We start from the raw sequence: 17,499 nt of genomic DNA on the forward strand, positions 1-17,499 counted from the left end.
AACACCCTGAAAATAGCCTCCACATTGACTCTGTACAGTAACACCCTGTATATAGCCTCCACATTGACTCTGTACCGGTACCCCCTGTATATAGCCTCCACATTGACTCCGTACCGTACCGGTACCCACTGTATATAGCCTCCACATTGACTCTGTACCGTAACACCCTGTATATAGCCTCCACATTGACTCTGTACCGTAACACCCTCTATATAGCCTCCACATTGACTCTGTACAGTAACACCCTGAAAATAGCCTCCACATTGACTCTGTACCGGTACCCCCTGTATATAGCCTCCACATTGACTCTGTACAAGTAACACCCTGAAAATAGCCTCCACATTGACTCTGTACAGTAACACCCTGTATATAGCCTCCACATCGACTCTGTACCGTAATACCCCGTATATAGCCTCCACATTGACTCTGTACAGTAACACCCTGTATATAGCCTCCACATTGACTCTGTACCGTAACACCCTGTATATAGCCTCCACATTGACTCTGTACCGTAATACCCCGTATATAGCCTCCACATTGACTCTGTACCGTAATAGCCCGTATATAGCCTCCACATTGACTCTGTACCGTAATACCCTGTATATAGCCTCCACATTGACTCTGTACCGTAACACCCTGTATATAGCCTCCACATTGACTCTGTACCGTAATACCCTGTATATAGCCTCCACATTGACTCTGAACCGTAACACCCTGTATATAGCCTCCACATTGACTCTGTACCGTAACACCCTGTATATAGCCTCCACATTGACTCTGTACCGTAATACCCTGTATATAGCCTCCACATTGACTCTGTACCGTAATACCCCGTATATAGCCTCCACATTGACTCTGTACCGTAATACCCTGTATATAGCCTCCACATTGACTCTGTACCGTAATACCCCGTATATAGCCTCCACATTGACTCTGTACCGTAATACCCTGTATATAGCCTCCACATTGACTCTGTACCGCAATACCCTGTATATAGCCTCCACATTGACTCTGTACCGTAATACCCTGTATATAGCCTCCACATTGACTCTGTACCGTAATACCCCGTATATAGCCTCTACATTGACTCTGTACCGTAATACCCTGTATATAGCCTCCACATTGACTCTGTACCGTAATACCCCGTATATAGCCTCGTTACTGTTATTTTATTGTTGGTCTTTAATTATTTTTTATATTTTCTTTAGTTACTTAATAGCAGGCTAGTGATTGCTCAAATCAAATCACATTTTATTGGTCACATACACATGGTTAGCAGATGCTAATGCGAGTGTAGCGAAATGCTTGTGATAGACAAGGATTCCTTCCAAACAACTCATTGTTGAATTTGCAATTTTCAACTTGTTGTGTAATGTTTATGTCCAATGGCCGATGAGCACCGATAAGTTCTCTCTATAATTACTCTTCATTATTTATCCTCATATGTCAAGGATTAAAAAGGGTTTGCCAATAGAATATCGATTTGATTCATGATGATGACTGCTAGCTAAGATTTTGAAAGTATGATGTTGACATGATCAAAGCTACTGTAAATATAACGTGATTTGACAAGGCCAATCAACTTGAGCCTTCTTGGATGGGCACTCCTCATGTAACTCTATGGCAGCACCCAAGGGGCTTGAATTTTCAAGCTCTTTATTTTTTTTAAAAAATGTTACCTTTATTTAACCAGGCAAGTCAGTTAAGAACATATTCTTATTTTCAATGACGGGCGGGGAACAGTGGGTTAACTGCCTGTTCAGGGGCAGAACGACAGATTTGTACCTTGTCAGCTCGGGGGGTTTGAACTCACAACCTTCTGGTTACTAGTCCAACGCTCTAACCACTAGGCTACGCTACCCTTAGACTTGGCGTTGAAGTAGTGTCCCCATGAGTGACAGAACACTGAGCCAATCACAGCACAACCAGAGAACATTACCGACACCTACACCCTGTATTTTCCACTTGGCTGCCCAACCACCACAGAAAGCACTGAGCTGTGCTGAAAGACCTGCATTTTTGGAGCTGCCTTTGTATGTGGCTTAATTAACTCAATAAAAATAAAAATAAACATTTTTACATTGTTTGCAAACTGATATGACACATACATCCCAAAATAACATGCAAAACAGGCAAGCCGAAAAAAAGAAGGAAAAAAAGTGGGGCTCATAACAAGTGTGGCTCTGCCCCACCTGTCCAGAATGACGGGTCGCCATTCAAAGCAAATAAAATCAAAATCAAATGTATTTATATAGCCCTTCGTACATCAGCTGATATCTCAAAGTGCTGTACATTGATCTCAGTTACCAGCGGAGCAAGGTATCAAACCGTTAAAGCACTGTGAGGTGTGAACACTGCACTGGAGTCCCACAGAGAGTGTAGTACGCAGCTTGCAGGATCTCTACAGTGTAGAGCGGGCAGCACTGTTAACGTGTCAACGACAGCCTACTCAAACTCTCCAAGCATATGTCTCTCTGCTTCTCTTTCTTTCTTTCTTTCTCTACCTAATTTCACAAGCTCTCTCCCCAAGTAGGTTAAAGTATCTTTCCCCATCTTTTGATATTGTGTTTAAAAGGTTAAAACGCATCAGATCAGTGCACATTTTTACCTTGTCTGCTCGGGGATTCGATCCGACGCTCTAACCACTAGGCTACCTGTTTCCCCAAATGGTTATATGCAGAGCCACAAACGTTTGCCAAAAATAATGTGGGTTTAATATTGATTGATCTAGAAATTGATCAAGTTTTATGTGTTCTTGTTTTTTTTAAATGGTCGAACTGATAAACTGCACAAAATAATTCTCAAAGACCACTCACTTTATATAATTTACCTTCACACAATATGCTCAGAGCCTGCCTCAGAGCACACAGCAAACATATCCAGCTATCACACAGTAAACACAGCAAAGTTGTCAACAGTTATCACACAAACTTTTCAGTAAACTCACCAGACACTCTTTTGTTGATAGTGATTCCTGAAGATGAGTTATTCCACTCCTAATTTACCGCAGACAGCCTAATGATACAGAGCAAAGAGAAACCGACTGCTGCGAGCCTTGAAAAAGCGAAGTGAGGTGAGATGTCTCCACATTGTCCCCCTTCCTCACGTTATAAACAAAGTCCGCATGCTGGTCTGGGAAGGCCACTCCTCCAATAGTCAATTACACTCCATGTTCCTGCGCTGCGCTTCCCAGCCCCTCCCGCTCTCTCGCCAAGAAAATATCTGCTTATTTCACTCATGACGCACACCGGGTGGGAACAAAGTGTTTGTGCAGGTGTATCGATTCCACTACAGTATTGGTTTGGTAATTTAACAACGGGCATAGACAAGTCGTTTGTTTTATTCAACAAGTAATTACACCCTTCCAGTTCCAAATGATGAAAAATACAATTATTCAAAATCATATTTTTTTAAATTATAAAAATACAGGGTATAGAAAAGTTGTTTTTATTTTGCATATAGGTTGTAAGGTGCATTTATTAAAATTCAGATTTATATATATATAAAAAACAACATTTAGATGATTACAATTATAAACACACAGGCAACACACCTCTCTTACTCTGAGCTTAGACCTCAGTGGATGATCCAGAACCATAGAAACAGAGATTCTCCATAGAATTAAAAGGATTCCACTTCTCATTCTATGTTCTACAGTTCCATCTCTATGATCAAAACTGGAGAGGCCACAGAGGTACAGACAAACGTAACAGAATTCAGAATAAAATATTCCATTATCCAACTTCATAAACTTTGGATATTATTGTTATAGCATATACTTTCAATTCAATGGTGTGATGGAAAAATCAGTGGTTGGATTGGCTGGAATGAACAGGCACTGGTTTTACATTGAGTTTCAACATGGCTAGCACCCTTTTGAGTTAAAAAAAAAAAAAGATAATAATTACAAATGTAAAAATGTGAGGATAGACTTTTGTCTATACACAATCAATAAGACGGTAGTTACACTTTTCTAGAACACTGTAGACATTCCTTATCTCCTTGGTTATACGACAACAATAAGTAAAGTATATCGTAATGACTATGACTGTAAAATATTAATAAAAAAAAAATAAAAAAAAGGACAGGACTAACATTAACATTAGCATGAGATGTTTCCTTTTATAATATAACGCAGGCGGAAGGATATTTAGGAGTGAAAACCTTATTCTCCAGACCGTAAACAAAGTAGTCGTAGTCTTTCCCGCTGTAGGAATAGAAGGCGTGAGTGATGGGAACCAACTCGATGGTTTGACGCTGTGAACAAAACAGAAACATTTGAGTAGATATTGCTACACATGATCAACAGAGCCTCTATCCCGGGAAGGATCTGTTATATTTATGTCGGTGCTGGCCTCTAGTGGCCGTTAACGGTAATCACATTTTAGTTTTTTTTAAGGAAGAAAGGCTGCAGTTGAACAGTAAAGAAACTGGCCTCAGGTGGGGCACGGCAGGAGGGGAGAAGTCCGTTCAGGAGTATTACAGGCTGAGATACCCAAATCAAACTGGGTTGACTCCAGAAACTCTGCTGGAAAAGTAATCAGGCTAGCTCAGTACGGCTTGGTCTGACTCGGGCTTGGTTAGTTTCGGTATTGTGAAAAGCCCTAGAGCAGACTCACTGGCTGTAGGATGCGACTGACAGAGGAGAGGACGAAGGAAGTAAGAAAGAATGCAGTTGAGTAGTATTGGGACAGAACCCTTACAGCTGTAACTCATATTGCAGGATTCTACTGACAGAGGAGGAAGGAAGGAAAGGAAAGATGGAAGAAAGCAGGATTATTAGGAAAGGTCCCTAACAGGGCTGAGAGACTAGAAAAACACCTGTTGTAGGATATGACTGACTGACGAGAGAGAGAGAGAGAGAGAGAGAGAGAGAGAGAGAGAGAGAGAGAGAGAGAAAATCATGAGTATTGGACCAGGACACCAGAGAGAGAGATAACTCACCTGTTGTAGGATGAGTATTGGACCAGGACACCAGAGAGAGAGAGATAACTCACCTGAGGAGAACTCACCTGAGAGAGAGAGAGAGAGAGAGAAAATCATGAGTATTGGACACACAGCTATAGACCCAGAGATAACTCACCTGATGTAGGATGAGTATTGGACCAGGACACCAGATAACTCAGAGATAACTCACCTGTTGTAGGATGAGTATTGGACCAGGACACCAGCTATAGACCCAGAGATAACTCACCTGTTGTAGGATGAGTATTGGACCAGGACACCAGCTATAGACCCAGAGATAACTCACCTGTTGTAGGATGAGTATTGGACCAGGACACCAGCTATAGACCCAGAGATAACTCACCTGTTGTAGGATGAGTATTGGACCAGGACACCAGCTATAGACCCAGAGATAACTCACCTGTTGTAGGATGAGTATTGGACCAGGACACCAGCTATAGACCCAGAGATAACTCACCTGTTGTAGGATGAGTATTGGACCAGGACACCAGCTATAGACCCAGAGATAACTCACCTGATGTAGGATGAGTATTGACCAGGACACCAGCTATAGACCCAGAGATAACTCACCTGATGTAGGATGAGTATTGGACCAGGACACCAGCTATAGACCCAGAGATAACTCACCTGTTGTAGGATGAGTATTGGACCAGGACACCAGCTATAGACCCAGAGATAACTCACCTGTTGTAGGATGAGTATTGGACCAGGACACCAGCTATAGACCCAGAGATAACTCACCTGGTGTAGGATGAGTATTGGACCAGGACACCAGCTATAGACCCAGAGATAACTCACCTGATGTAGGATGAGTATTGGACCAGGACACCAGCTATAGACCCAGAGATAACTCACCTGTTGTAGGATGAGTATTGGACCAGGACACCAGCTATAGACCCAGAGATAACTCACCTGTTGTAGGATGAGTATTGGACCAGGACACCAGCTATAGACCCAGAGATAACTCACCTGTTGTAAGATGAGTATTGGACCAGGACACCAGCTATAGACCCAGAGATAACTCACCTGTTGTAAGATGAGTATTGGACCAGACACCAGCTATAGACCCAGAGATAACTCACCTGTTGTAGGATGAGTATTGGACCAGGACACCAGCTATAGACCCAGAGATAACTCACCTGTTGTAGGATGAGTATTGGACCAGGACACCAGCTATAGACCCAGAGATAACTCACCTGATGTAGGATGAGTATTGGACCAGGACACCAGCTATAGACCCAGAGATAACTCACCTGTTGTAGGATGAGTATTGGACCAGGACACCAGCTATAGACCCAGAGATAACTCACCTGATGTAGGATGAGTATTGGACCAGGACACCAGCTATAGGCCCAGAGATAACTCACCTGTTGTAGGATGAGTATTGGACCAGGACACCAGCTATAGACCCAGAGATAACTCACCTGATGTAGGATGAGTATTGGACCAGGACACCAGCTATAGGCCCAGAGATAACTCACCTGTTGTAGGATGAGTATTGGACCAGGACACCAGCTATAGACCCAGAGATAACTCACCTGATGTAGGATGAGTATTGGACCAGGACACCAGCTATAGACCCAGAGATAACTCACCTGTTGTAGGATGAGTATTGGACCAGGACACCAGCTATAGACCCAGAGATAACTCACCTGTTGTAGGATGAGTATTGGACCAGGACACCAGCTATAGACCCAGAGATAACTCACCTGTTGTAGGATGAGTATTGGACCAGGACACCAGCTATAGACCCAGAGATAACTCACCTGTTGTAGGATGAGTATTGGACCAGGACACCAGCTATAGGCCCAGAGATAACTCACCTGTTGTAAGATGAGTATTGGACCAGACACCAGCTATAGGAGATAACTCACCTGATGTAGGATGAGTATTGGACCAGGACACCAGCTATAGGCCCAGAGATAACTCACCTGATGTAGGATGAGTATTGGACCAGGACACCAGCTATAGACCCAGAGATAACTCACCTGATGGGATGAGTATTGGACCAGGACACCAGCTATAGGCCCAGAGATAACTCACCTGATGTAGGATGAGTATTGGACCAGGACACCAGCTATAGGCCCAGAGATAACTCACCTGATGTAGGATGAGTATTGGACCAGGACACCAGCTATAGGCCCAGAGATAACTCACCTGTTGTAGGATGAGTATTGGACCAGGACACCAGCTATAGACCAGAGATAACTCACCTGATGTAGGATGAGTATTGGACCAGGACACCAGCTATAGACCCAGAGATAACTCACCTGTTGTAGGATGAGTATTGGACCAGGACACCAGCTATAGACCCAGAGATAACTCACCTGATGTAGGATGAGTATTGGACCAGGACACCAGCTATAGACCCAGAAATAACTCAACTGTTGTAGGATGAGTATTGGACCAGGACACCAGCTATAGACCCAGAGATAACTCACCTGTTGTAGGATGAGTATTGGACCAGGACACCAGCTATAGGCCCAGAGATAACTCACCTGTTGTAGGATGAGTATTGGACCAGGACACCAGCTATAGATTCTCACCTGTTGTAGGATGAGTATTGGACCAGGACACCAGCTATAGACCCAGAGATAACTCACCTGATGTAGGATGAGTATTGGACCAGGACACCAGCTATAGGCCCAGAGATAACTCACCTGATGTAGGATGAGTATTGGACCAGGACACCAGCTATAGACCCAGAGATAACTCACCTGATGTAGGATGAGTATTGGACCAGGACACCAGCTATAGACCCAGAGATAACTCACCTGATGTAGGATGAGTATTGGACCAGGACACCAGCTATAGGCCCAGAGATAACTCACCTGTTGTAGGATGAGTATTGGACCAGGACACCAGCTATAGGCCCAGAGATAACTCACCTGATGTAGGATGAGTATTGGACCAGGACACCAGCTATAGACCCAGAGATAACTCACCTGATGTAGGATGAGTATTGGACCAGGACACCAGCTATAGACCCAGAGATAACTCAACTGTTGTAGGATGAGTATTGGACCAGGACACCAGCTATAGACCCAGAGATAACTCACCTGTTGTAGGATGAGTATTGGACCAGGACACCAGCTATAGACCCAGAGATAACTCACCTGATGTAGGATGAGTATTGGACCAGGACACCAGCTATAGGCCCAGAGATAACTCACCTGATGTAGGATGAGTATTGGACCAGGACACCAGCTATAGACCCAGAGATAACTCACCTGTTGTAGGATGAGTATTGGACCAGGACACTATAGGCCCAGAGATAACTCACCTGCTGTAGGATGAGTATTGGACCAGGACACCAGCTATAGACCCAGAGATAACTCACCTGTTGTAGGATGAGTATTGGACCAGGACACCAGCTATAGACCCAGAGATAACTCACCTGTTGTCGGATGAGTATTGGACCAGGACACCAGCTATAGACCCAGAGATAACTCACCTGTTGTAGGATGAGTATTGGACCAGGACACCAGCTATAGACCCAGAGATAACTCACCTGTTGTAGGATGAGTATTGGACCAGGACACCAGCTATAGACCCAGAGATAACTCACCTGTTGTAGGATGAGTATTGGACCAGGACACCAGCTATAGACCCAGAGATAACTCACCTGATGTAGGATGAGTATTGGACCAGGACACCAGCTATAGGCCCAGAGATAACTCACCTGATGTAGGATGAGTATTGGACCAGGACACCAGCTATAGAAGAGATAACTCACCTGATGTAGGATGAGTATTGGACCAGGACACCAGCTATAGACCCAGAGATAACTCACCTGTTGTAGGATGAGTATTGGACCAGGACACCAGCTATAGACTCCAGAGATAACTCACCTGTTGTAGGATGAGTATTGGACCAGGACACCAGCTATAGACCCAGAGATAACTCACCTGATGTAGGATGAGTATTGGACCAGGACACCAGCTATAGACCCAGAGATAACTCACCTGTTGTAAGATGAGTATTGGACCAGGACACCAGCTATAGACCCAGAGATAACTCACCTGATGTAGGATGAGTATTGGACCAGGACACCAGCTATAGGCCCAGAGATAACTCAACTGTTGTAGGATGAGTATTGGACCAGGACACCAGCTATAGACCCAGAGATAACTCACCTGATGTAGGATGAGTATTGGACCAGGACACCAGCTATAGACCCAGAGATAACTCAACTGTTGTAGGATGAGTATTGGACCAGGACACCAGCTATAGACCCAGAGATAACTCACCTGTTGTAGGATGAGTATTGGACCAGGACACCAGCTATAGACCCAGAGATAACTCACCTGTTGTAGGATGAGTATTGGACCAGGACACCAGCTATAGACCCAGAGATAACTCACCTGATGTAGGATGAGTATTGGACCAGGACACCAGCTATAGACCCAGAGATAACTCAACTGTTGTAGGATGAGTATTGGACCAGGACACCAGCTATAGACCCAGAGATAACTCACCTGTTGTAGGATGAGTATTGGACCAGGACACCAGCTATAGACCCAGAGATAACTCACCTGTTGTAGGATGAGTATTGGACCAGGACACCAGCTATAGACCCAGAGATAACTCACCTGATGTAGGATGAGTATTGGACCAGGACACCAGCTATAGACCCAGAGATAACTCACCTGCTGTAGGATGAGTATTGGACCAGGACACCAGCTATAGACCCAGAGATAACTCACCTGTTGTAGGATGAGTATTGGACCAGGACACCAGCTATAGACCCAGAGATAACTCACCTGTTGTAGGATGAGTATTGGACCAGGACACCAGCTATAGACCCAGAGATAACTCACCTGATGTAGGATGAGTATTGGACCAGGACACCAGCTATAGACCCAGAGATAACTCACCTGATGTAGGATGAGTATTGGACCAGGACACCAGCTATAGACCCAGAGATAACTCACCTGATGTAGGATGAGTATTGGACCAGGACACCAGCTATAGACCCAGAGATAACTCACCTGTTGTAGGATGCGACAGGGAACTTGCTGTGGTGAGAACTTGCTGTGGTGTTCCTGAGACGCCTTCCTGGAGGCGTCACAGATCTCCTGGTCAGGAAAACCCACGATGGGGTACACCTGGGGGAATGAGCCCGGTAAGGTTAGAGTATGATAACATAACACCACAGTGACAGGCATGTAGCCTGATGGGAGTTCTAGCCAACCTCTCTATCATGGTCACATACAGATCTGGGATCAGGTTAACACATCTTTACAGCCCTTCTACTCGGGGAAAATAAAATAGATCCTTACCAGAATACTTTCATCAATGAAGAAGGCGTCCCCAGACACCTTCTCAAACTTCTTGAGAGGGAACTCAGGCAGCCGGTCCGGTACGAACTCAAACACGTGGTTCTTCCTGCAGGAAAATGGACCAACGGGATGCTTCTGTTTCAGTGTTTCCCCTATATTCATTTACCAGCTGCCACAATGTAATATGATGGAATCATTTGAGTCTATATTTTTTGGGCTGAGACGCTCTTAAATGGACAGTCGTTAGCTCAACGACTGGAAGTCTATGGGAATAGCTAGCATGTAACTGCGCTAATCCATTGCCACCACTGCTGATATAAATACTAGGGGAAATCCTTGATTCTGTTGACTTAAGAGTTTACACAATATTACAGGTTACAATAACATGAACTGTTTGTTCAGCTTGTAATATGACTCTTCTGTTCAGTTCAGCAGGACAATAACATTAACTGTTTATTCAGCTGGTATTACGACTCTTCTGTTCAGTTCAGTTCAGCAGGACAATAACATGAACTGTTTGTTCAGCTTGTAATATGACTCTCCTGTTCAGTTCAGTTCAGCAGGACAATAACATGAACTGTTTGTTCAGCTGGTATTACGACTCTTCAGTTCTGTTCAGCAGGACAATAACATGAACTGTTTGTTCAGCTGGTATTACGACTCTTCTGTTCAGTTCAGCAGGACAATAACATGAACTGTTTGTTCAGCTGGTATTATGACTCTCCTGTTCAGTTCAGTTCAGCAGGACAATAACATGAACTGTTTGTTCAGCTGGTATTACGACTCTTCAGTTCTGTTCAGCAGGACAATAACATGAACTGTTTGTTCAGCTGGTATTACGACTCTTCTGTTCAGTTCAGCAGGACAATAACATGAACTGTTTGTTCAGCTGGTATTACGACTCTTCTGTTCAGTTCAGCAGGACAATAACATGAACTGTTTGTTCAGCTGGTATTACGACTCTCCTGTTCAGTTCAGCAGGACAATAACATGAACAGTTCGTTCAGCTTGTATTACGACTCTCCTGTTCAGTTCAGTTCAGCAGGACAATAACATGAACTGTTCGTTCAGCTTGTATTACGACTCTTCTGTTCAGTTCAGTTCAGCAGGACAATAACATGAACTGTTTGTTCAGCTGGTATTACGACTCTTCTGTTCAGTTCAGCAGGACAATAACATGAACTGTTTGTTCAGCTGGTATTACGACTCTCCTGTTCAGTTCAGCAGGACAATAACATGAACAGTTCGTTCAGCTTGTATTATGAGTCTTGTGTTCTGTACACAGAAAGCGAGTCTAGTCTTGGACTTGCCTAAAGCGACTTATTGACAAGTCTGTCATAACTAAACTAATTGTATTCAAAACTGGAGACCATGATTCGTTGATTACTGGAGTCAGGTGTGTATCAGCTGGGGTAATAGTGTGTCACCAATCAAGCCCCTGAGGACTGGAGTTTCCCACCCCTGCTTTTAAACTGCCCAGTCCAGTCCAGTCCAGTCCAGAACCATGTGGCAGTGAGCTGAATGTAGTGGATCTCCAGATAGATCTAGGCATCGTTTCTCAGAACCTTTGTGGCGTTCAGATTATCGTAATACCCTGACTACACCGCTCACGTTGCAAAAGAAATGTAGAAATCTATATTATTAAATTATTTCACCCACACTGCTCACGCGCGCCAACGAGCATCTGCGTTGCCAAGGGCTAAAATAGAATATTTGTGACGCAGTTCGCGCTGCAAGTCTTGCCTCTCCCATCTCCTCATTGGTTCATAGAAACAGGTGCCATCTCCTCATTGGTTATACCCACGTGGGTGATAGAAAGACGAACAAGGTTGGTGGCGGTAAGGCACCTAATTTATGGAAGTTGACAATCGCAATATAAAGCCCAGAGAAGAAAAAGCCTGGAAGGAGCAGAGATGACTAGAATCGATTCGGTTGACTGTTTTATGTGTGGATTAATTGTCGATGTAGAGGACCTTGTGCATCTCAGGTTAAATAACAACTCAATGTTTATGTCCCAAAACAAATTAGCTAGCAACAGAACGTTAGCTAAATAGGACAAATTAGCTAGCACGTGTAAGCTAGCTAGCTAAATTGCCATAAAAGATAAATGTTTTTCGACCTGTCCCCAAATTAATGTAATTGGTTAAGAGTTTGTTTTGATATTTTAACCTGCATGTCGCGATCGCGTTTGGTGTGCGGGGACAAAATAAATGTATGCATGATGGGGCAAGATGGCGCACACGGACAGCCGACGCATTGTGACATCTTCGAGCCGTTAAAGGACCGACGCACTGTGACATCTTCGAGCCGTTAAAGGACCGACGCACTGTGACATCTTCGAGCCGTTAAAGGACCGACGCACTGTGACATCTTCGAGCCGTTTAAAGGACCGACGCACTGTGACATCTTCGAGCCGTTAAAGGACCGACACACTGTGACATCTTCGAGCCGTTAAAGGACCGACGCACTGTGACATCTTCGAGCCGTTAAAGGACCGACACACTGTGACATCTTCGAGCCGTTTAAAGGACCGACGCACTGTGACATCTTCGAGCCGTTTAAAGGACCGACACACTGTGACATCTTCGAGCCGTTTAAAGGACCGACACACTGTGACATCTTCGAGCCGTTTAAAGGACCGACGCACTGTGACATCTTCGAGCCGTTTAAAGGACCGACGCACTGTGACATCTTCGAGCCGTTTAAAGGACCGACACACTGTGACATCTTCGAGCCGTTTAAAGGACCGACACACTGTGACATCTTCGAGCCGTTTAAAGGACCGACACATTGTTAAAAACACTTGTAGGCTTAGGTTCCATCGGGGAAACCGGGCCCAATTCAGTACCATGTGATGGTGAGCTGAATGAAGTGCATCAGGTTTCTGTTGCCCTGACAGGTAGGGCAGGTCTTGTGTCCGTGTCCATGGCAGAACGTGCATCTAGAGGAGAGACATCAATCAATCAATTAGGCAATCAATCAATCAACAAATTAATAAATGACGTCCATGGTAGAACATACACCTGAATAAAAGAGACATTAATAAGTCAATTAGCCAATCAACCAATCAATCAATCAATCAACAAATGAATAAATGACGTCCATGGTAGAACATACACCTGAATAAAAGAGACATCAATCAATCAATTAGCCAATCAATCAATCAACAAATGAATAAATGACGTCCATGGTAGAACATACACCTGAATAAAAGAGACATCAATCAATCAATTAGCCAATCAATCAATCAATCAACAAATGAATAAATGACGTCCATGGTAGAACATACACCTGAATAAAAGAGACATCAATCAATCAATTAGCCAATCAATCAATCAATCAACAAATGAATAAATTACGTCCATGGTAGAACATACACCTGAATAAAAGAGACATCAATCAATCAATTAGCCAATCAATCAATCAACAAATGAATAAATTACGTCCATGGTAGAACATACACCTGAATAAAAGAGACATCAATCAATCAATTAGCCAATCAATCAATCAACAAATGAATAAATGACGTCCATGGTAGAACATACACCTGAATAAAAGAGACATCAATCAATCAATTAGCCAATCAATCAATCAACAAATTAATAAATGACGTCCATGGTAGAACATACACCTGAATAAAAGAGACATTAATAAGTCAATTAGCCAATCAACCAATCAACAGAAAGTACATCTGGAGGAGAAAACTGGAACAAAGGAGAGTTTTAATCACTGAAACTCAAGGGGATATAATCAATCAATCACTAAATAAATCACCATTATCGATAAAATGCAATTTGCAGCTCATTTACTGGTGCTGTCCTTTAAAAACATTTGTATTTTTACCTTTATTTAACTAGGCAAGTCAGTTAAGAACCAATTCTTATTTTCAATGACGGCCTAGGAACAGTGGGTTAACTGCCTGTTCAGGGGCAAAACGACAGATTTGTACCCTGTCAGCTCAGGGTTTGAACTTGCAACCTTCCGGTTACTAGTCCAACGCTCTAACCACTAGGCTACCCTGCCGCCCCTTTTACTTAACATGAAATAAAATGCCTCGTTGCAGTAGATATTATCTTAAGACATTACTCGTTTTTGATATCATGAACAGAGAGATTGTGAGTATATCATTGTGATGAGGAAGCTCTTCTCTTGTCCTGGCACTGCAATGGTGGAAGTAGCACGGACTACATAGAGCCAGTCTATTGAAGAGAAATGTACTTAATATGAATGTGATATGTGGCTGTTTTCACCTAGCTATCTTAAGATGAATGCACTAACTGTAAGTCGCTCTGGATGAGAGCTTCTGCTCAATGCAAAATATACAGTAAATGTAGGTGTAAATACTGTACAAATATACAGTAAATGTAGGTGTAAATACTGTAAAAATATACAGTAAATGTAGGTGTAAATACTGTAAAAATATACAGTAAATGTAGGTGTAAATACTGTTAAAAATATACTGTAAATGTAGGTGTAAATACTGTAAAAATATACAGTAAATGTAGGTGTAAATACTGTAAAAATATACAGTAAATGTAGGTGTAAATACTGTAAAAATATACAGTAAATGTAGGTGTAAATACTGTAAAAATATACAGTAAATGTAGGTGTAAATACTGTAAAAATATACAGTAAATGTAGGTGTAAATACTGTAAAAATATACAGTAAATGTAGGTGTCCTGCACCTCTTCCTCCCCCTTCCTTGGCAGCTGGAACATCTGTTGTTTCCGGCCCTGTTGTTACGTCCATGTCCTGTTGTCCTGCGACCATGTCCGTGGCAGAACGGACACCGCCTCTGAAACAGGGGACAGTCTATTAATACCTCTGAAACAGGGGACAGTTTATTAATGCCTCTGAAACAGGGGACAGTCTATTAATACCTCTGAAACAGGGGACAGTTTATTAATACCTCTGAAACCGGGGACAGTCTATTAATACCTCTGAAACCGGGGACAGTCTATTAATACCTCTGAAACCGGGGACAGTCTATTAATACCTCTGAAACCGGGGACAGTCTATTAATAACATGGAACATGCTTAACACCCCAGCCATCCTACAATCTAAACTTGATGCCCTCAATCTCACTCAAATTATCAATGAACCTACCAGGTACCCCCCCAAAGCCTTAAATACGGGCACCCTCATAGATATCATCCTAACCAACTTCCCCTCTAAATACACCTCTGCTGTCTTCAACCAAGATCTCAGCGATCACTGCCTCATTGCCTGCATCCGTAATGGGTCAGCGGTCAAACGACCTCCACTCATCACTGTAAAACGCTCCCTGAAACACTTCAGCGAGCAGGCCTTTCTAATCGACCTGGCCGGGGTATCCTGGAAGGATATTGATCTCATCCCGTCAGTAGAGGATGCCTGGATATTTTTTTAAATGCCTTCCTAACCATCTTAAATAAACATGCCCCATTCAAGAAATTTAGAACCAGGAACAGATATAGCCCTTGGTTCTCCCCAGACCTGACTGCCCTTAACCAACACAAAAACATCCTATGGCGTTCTGCATTAGCATCGAACAGCCCCCGTGATATGCAGCTGTTCAGGGAAGCTAGAAACCGTTATACACAGGCAGTTAGAAAAGCCAAGGCTAGCTTTTTCAAGCAGAAATTTGCTTCCTGCAACACTAACTCAAAAAAGTTCTGGGACACTGTAAAGTCCATGGAGAATAAGAACACCTCCTCCCAGCTGCCCACAAGATAGGAAACACTGTCACCACTGATAAATCCACCATAATTGAGAATTTCAATAAGCATTTTTCTACGGCTGGCCATGCTTTCCACCTGGCTACTCCTACCCCGGTCAACAGCACTGCACCCCCAACAGCAACTCGCCCAAGTCTTCCCCATTTCTCCTTCTGTAAGAGCTGAAAAATCTGGACCCCTACAAATCAGCCGGGCTAGACAATCTGGACCCTTTCTTTCTAAAATTATCTGCCGAAATTGTTGCCACCCCTATTACAAGCCTGTTCAACCTCTCTTTCGTGTCAAATGAGATTCCCAAAGATTGGAAAGCAGCTGCGGTCATCCCCCTCTTCAAAGGGGGGGACACTCTTGACCCAAACTGCTACAGACCTATATCTATCCTACCATGCCTTTCTAAGGTCTTCGAAAGCCAAGTCAACAAACAGATTACCGACCATTTCGAATCTCACCATACCTTCTCTGCTATGCAATCTGGTTTCAGAGCTGGTCATGGGTGCACCTCAGCCACGCTCAAGGTCCTAAACGTTATCTTAACCGCCATCAATAAGAAACATTACTGTGCAGCCGTATTCATTGATCTGGCCAAGGCTTTCGACTCTGTCAACCACCACATCCTCATCGGCAGACTCGACAGCCTTGGTTTCTCAAATGATTGCCTCGCCTGGTTCACCAACTACTTCTCTGATAGAGTTCAGTGTGTTAAATCGGAGGGTCTGCTGTCCAGACCTCTGGCAGTCTCTATGGGGGTGCCACAGGGTTCAATTCTTGGACCGACTCTCTTCTCTGTATACATCAATGAGGTCGCTCTTGCTGCTGGTGAGTCCCTGATCCACCTCTACGCAGACGACACCATTCTGTATACTTCCGGCCCTTCTTTGGACACTGTGTTAACAACCCTCCAGGCAAGCTTCAATGCCATACAACTCTCCTTCCGTGGCCTCCAATTGCTCTTAAATACAAGTAAAACTAAATGCATGCTCTTCAACCGATCGCTACCTGCACCTACCCGCCTGTCCAACATCACTAATCTGGACGGCTCTGACTTAGAATACGTGGACAACTACAAATACTTAGGTGTCTGGTTAGACTGTAAACTCTCCTTCCAGACCCATATCAAACATCTCCAATCCAAAGTTAAATCTAGAATTGGCTTCCTATTTCGCAACAAAGCATCCTTCACTCATGCTGCCAAACATACCCTTGTAAAACTGACCATCCTACCAATCCTTGACTTTGGCGATGTCATTTACAAAATAGCCTCCAATACCCTACTCAACAAATTGGATGCAGTCTATCACAGTGCAATCCGTTTTGTCACCAAAGCCCCATATACTACCCACCATTGCGACCTGTACGCTCTTGTTGGCTGGCCCTCACTTCATACTCGTCGCCAAACCCACTGGCTCCATGTCATCTATAAGACCCTGCTAGGTAAAGTCCCCCCTTATCTCAGCTCGCTGGTCACCATAGCATCTCCCACCTGTAGCACACGCTCCAGCAGGTATATCTCTCTAGTCACCCCCAAAACCAATT

At 43.7% G+C, this 17,499-nt stretch overlaps 2 protein-coding genes across 2 annotated transcripts in view; both read right to left on the bottom strand.

Annotated features, from left to right (window-relative positions):
- LOC118379945 (semaphorin-3D-like) overlaps positions 1-3,263 on the bottom strand; it is a 175,322-nt gene extending 172,059 nt beyond the window's left edge. Inside the window, exon 1 of the mRNA XM_052526219.1 lies at positions 2,948-3,263. The gene's annotated coding sequence lies outside the window, so the exon portion shown is untranslated. The remainder of the gene's footprint in view (positions 1-2,947) is intronic.
- Positions 3,264-6,930: 3,667 nt separating this feature from the next.
- ssuh2.1 (ssu-2 homolog, tandem duplicate 1) overlaps positions 6,931-17,499 on the bottom strand; it is a 43,519-nt gene continuing 32,950 nt past the window's right edge. Inside the window, exons 8-14 of the mRNA XM_052528609.1 lie at positions 14,934-15,043; positions 13,096-13,188; positions 10,248-10,353; positions 9,672-10,073; positions 8,988-9,101; positions 7,854-7,910; positions 6,931-7,065 (exon numbers count right to left, since the gene is read on the bottom strand). Of these exons, the coding sequence (XP_052384569.1) occupies positions 6,931-7,065; positions 7,854-7,910; positions 8,988-9,101; positions 9,672-10,073; positions 10,248-10,353; positions 13,096-13,188; positions 14,934-15,043 (1,017 nt within the window). The remainder of the gene's footprint in view (positions 7,066-7,853; positions 7,911-8,987; positions 9,102-9,671; positions 10,074-10,247; positions 10,354-13,095; positions 13,189-14,933; positions 15,044-17,499) is intronic.

Source organism: Oncorhynchus keta, chromosome 10 (genome assembly GCF_023373465.1).
Source record: "Oncorhynchus keta strain PuntledgeMale-10-30-2019 chromosome 10, Oket_V2, whole genome shotgun sequence".
NCBI classification, from domain to species: domain Eukaryota; kingdom Metazoa; phylum Chordata; class Actinopteri; order Salmoniformes; family Salmonidae; genus Oncorhynchus; species Oncorhynchus keta.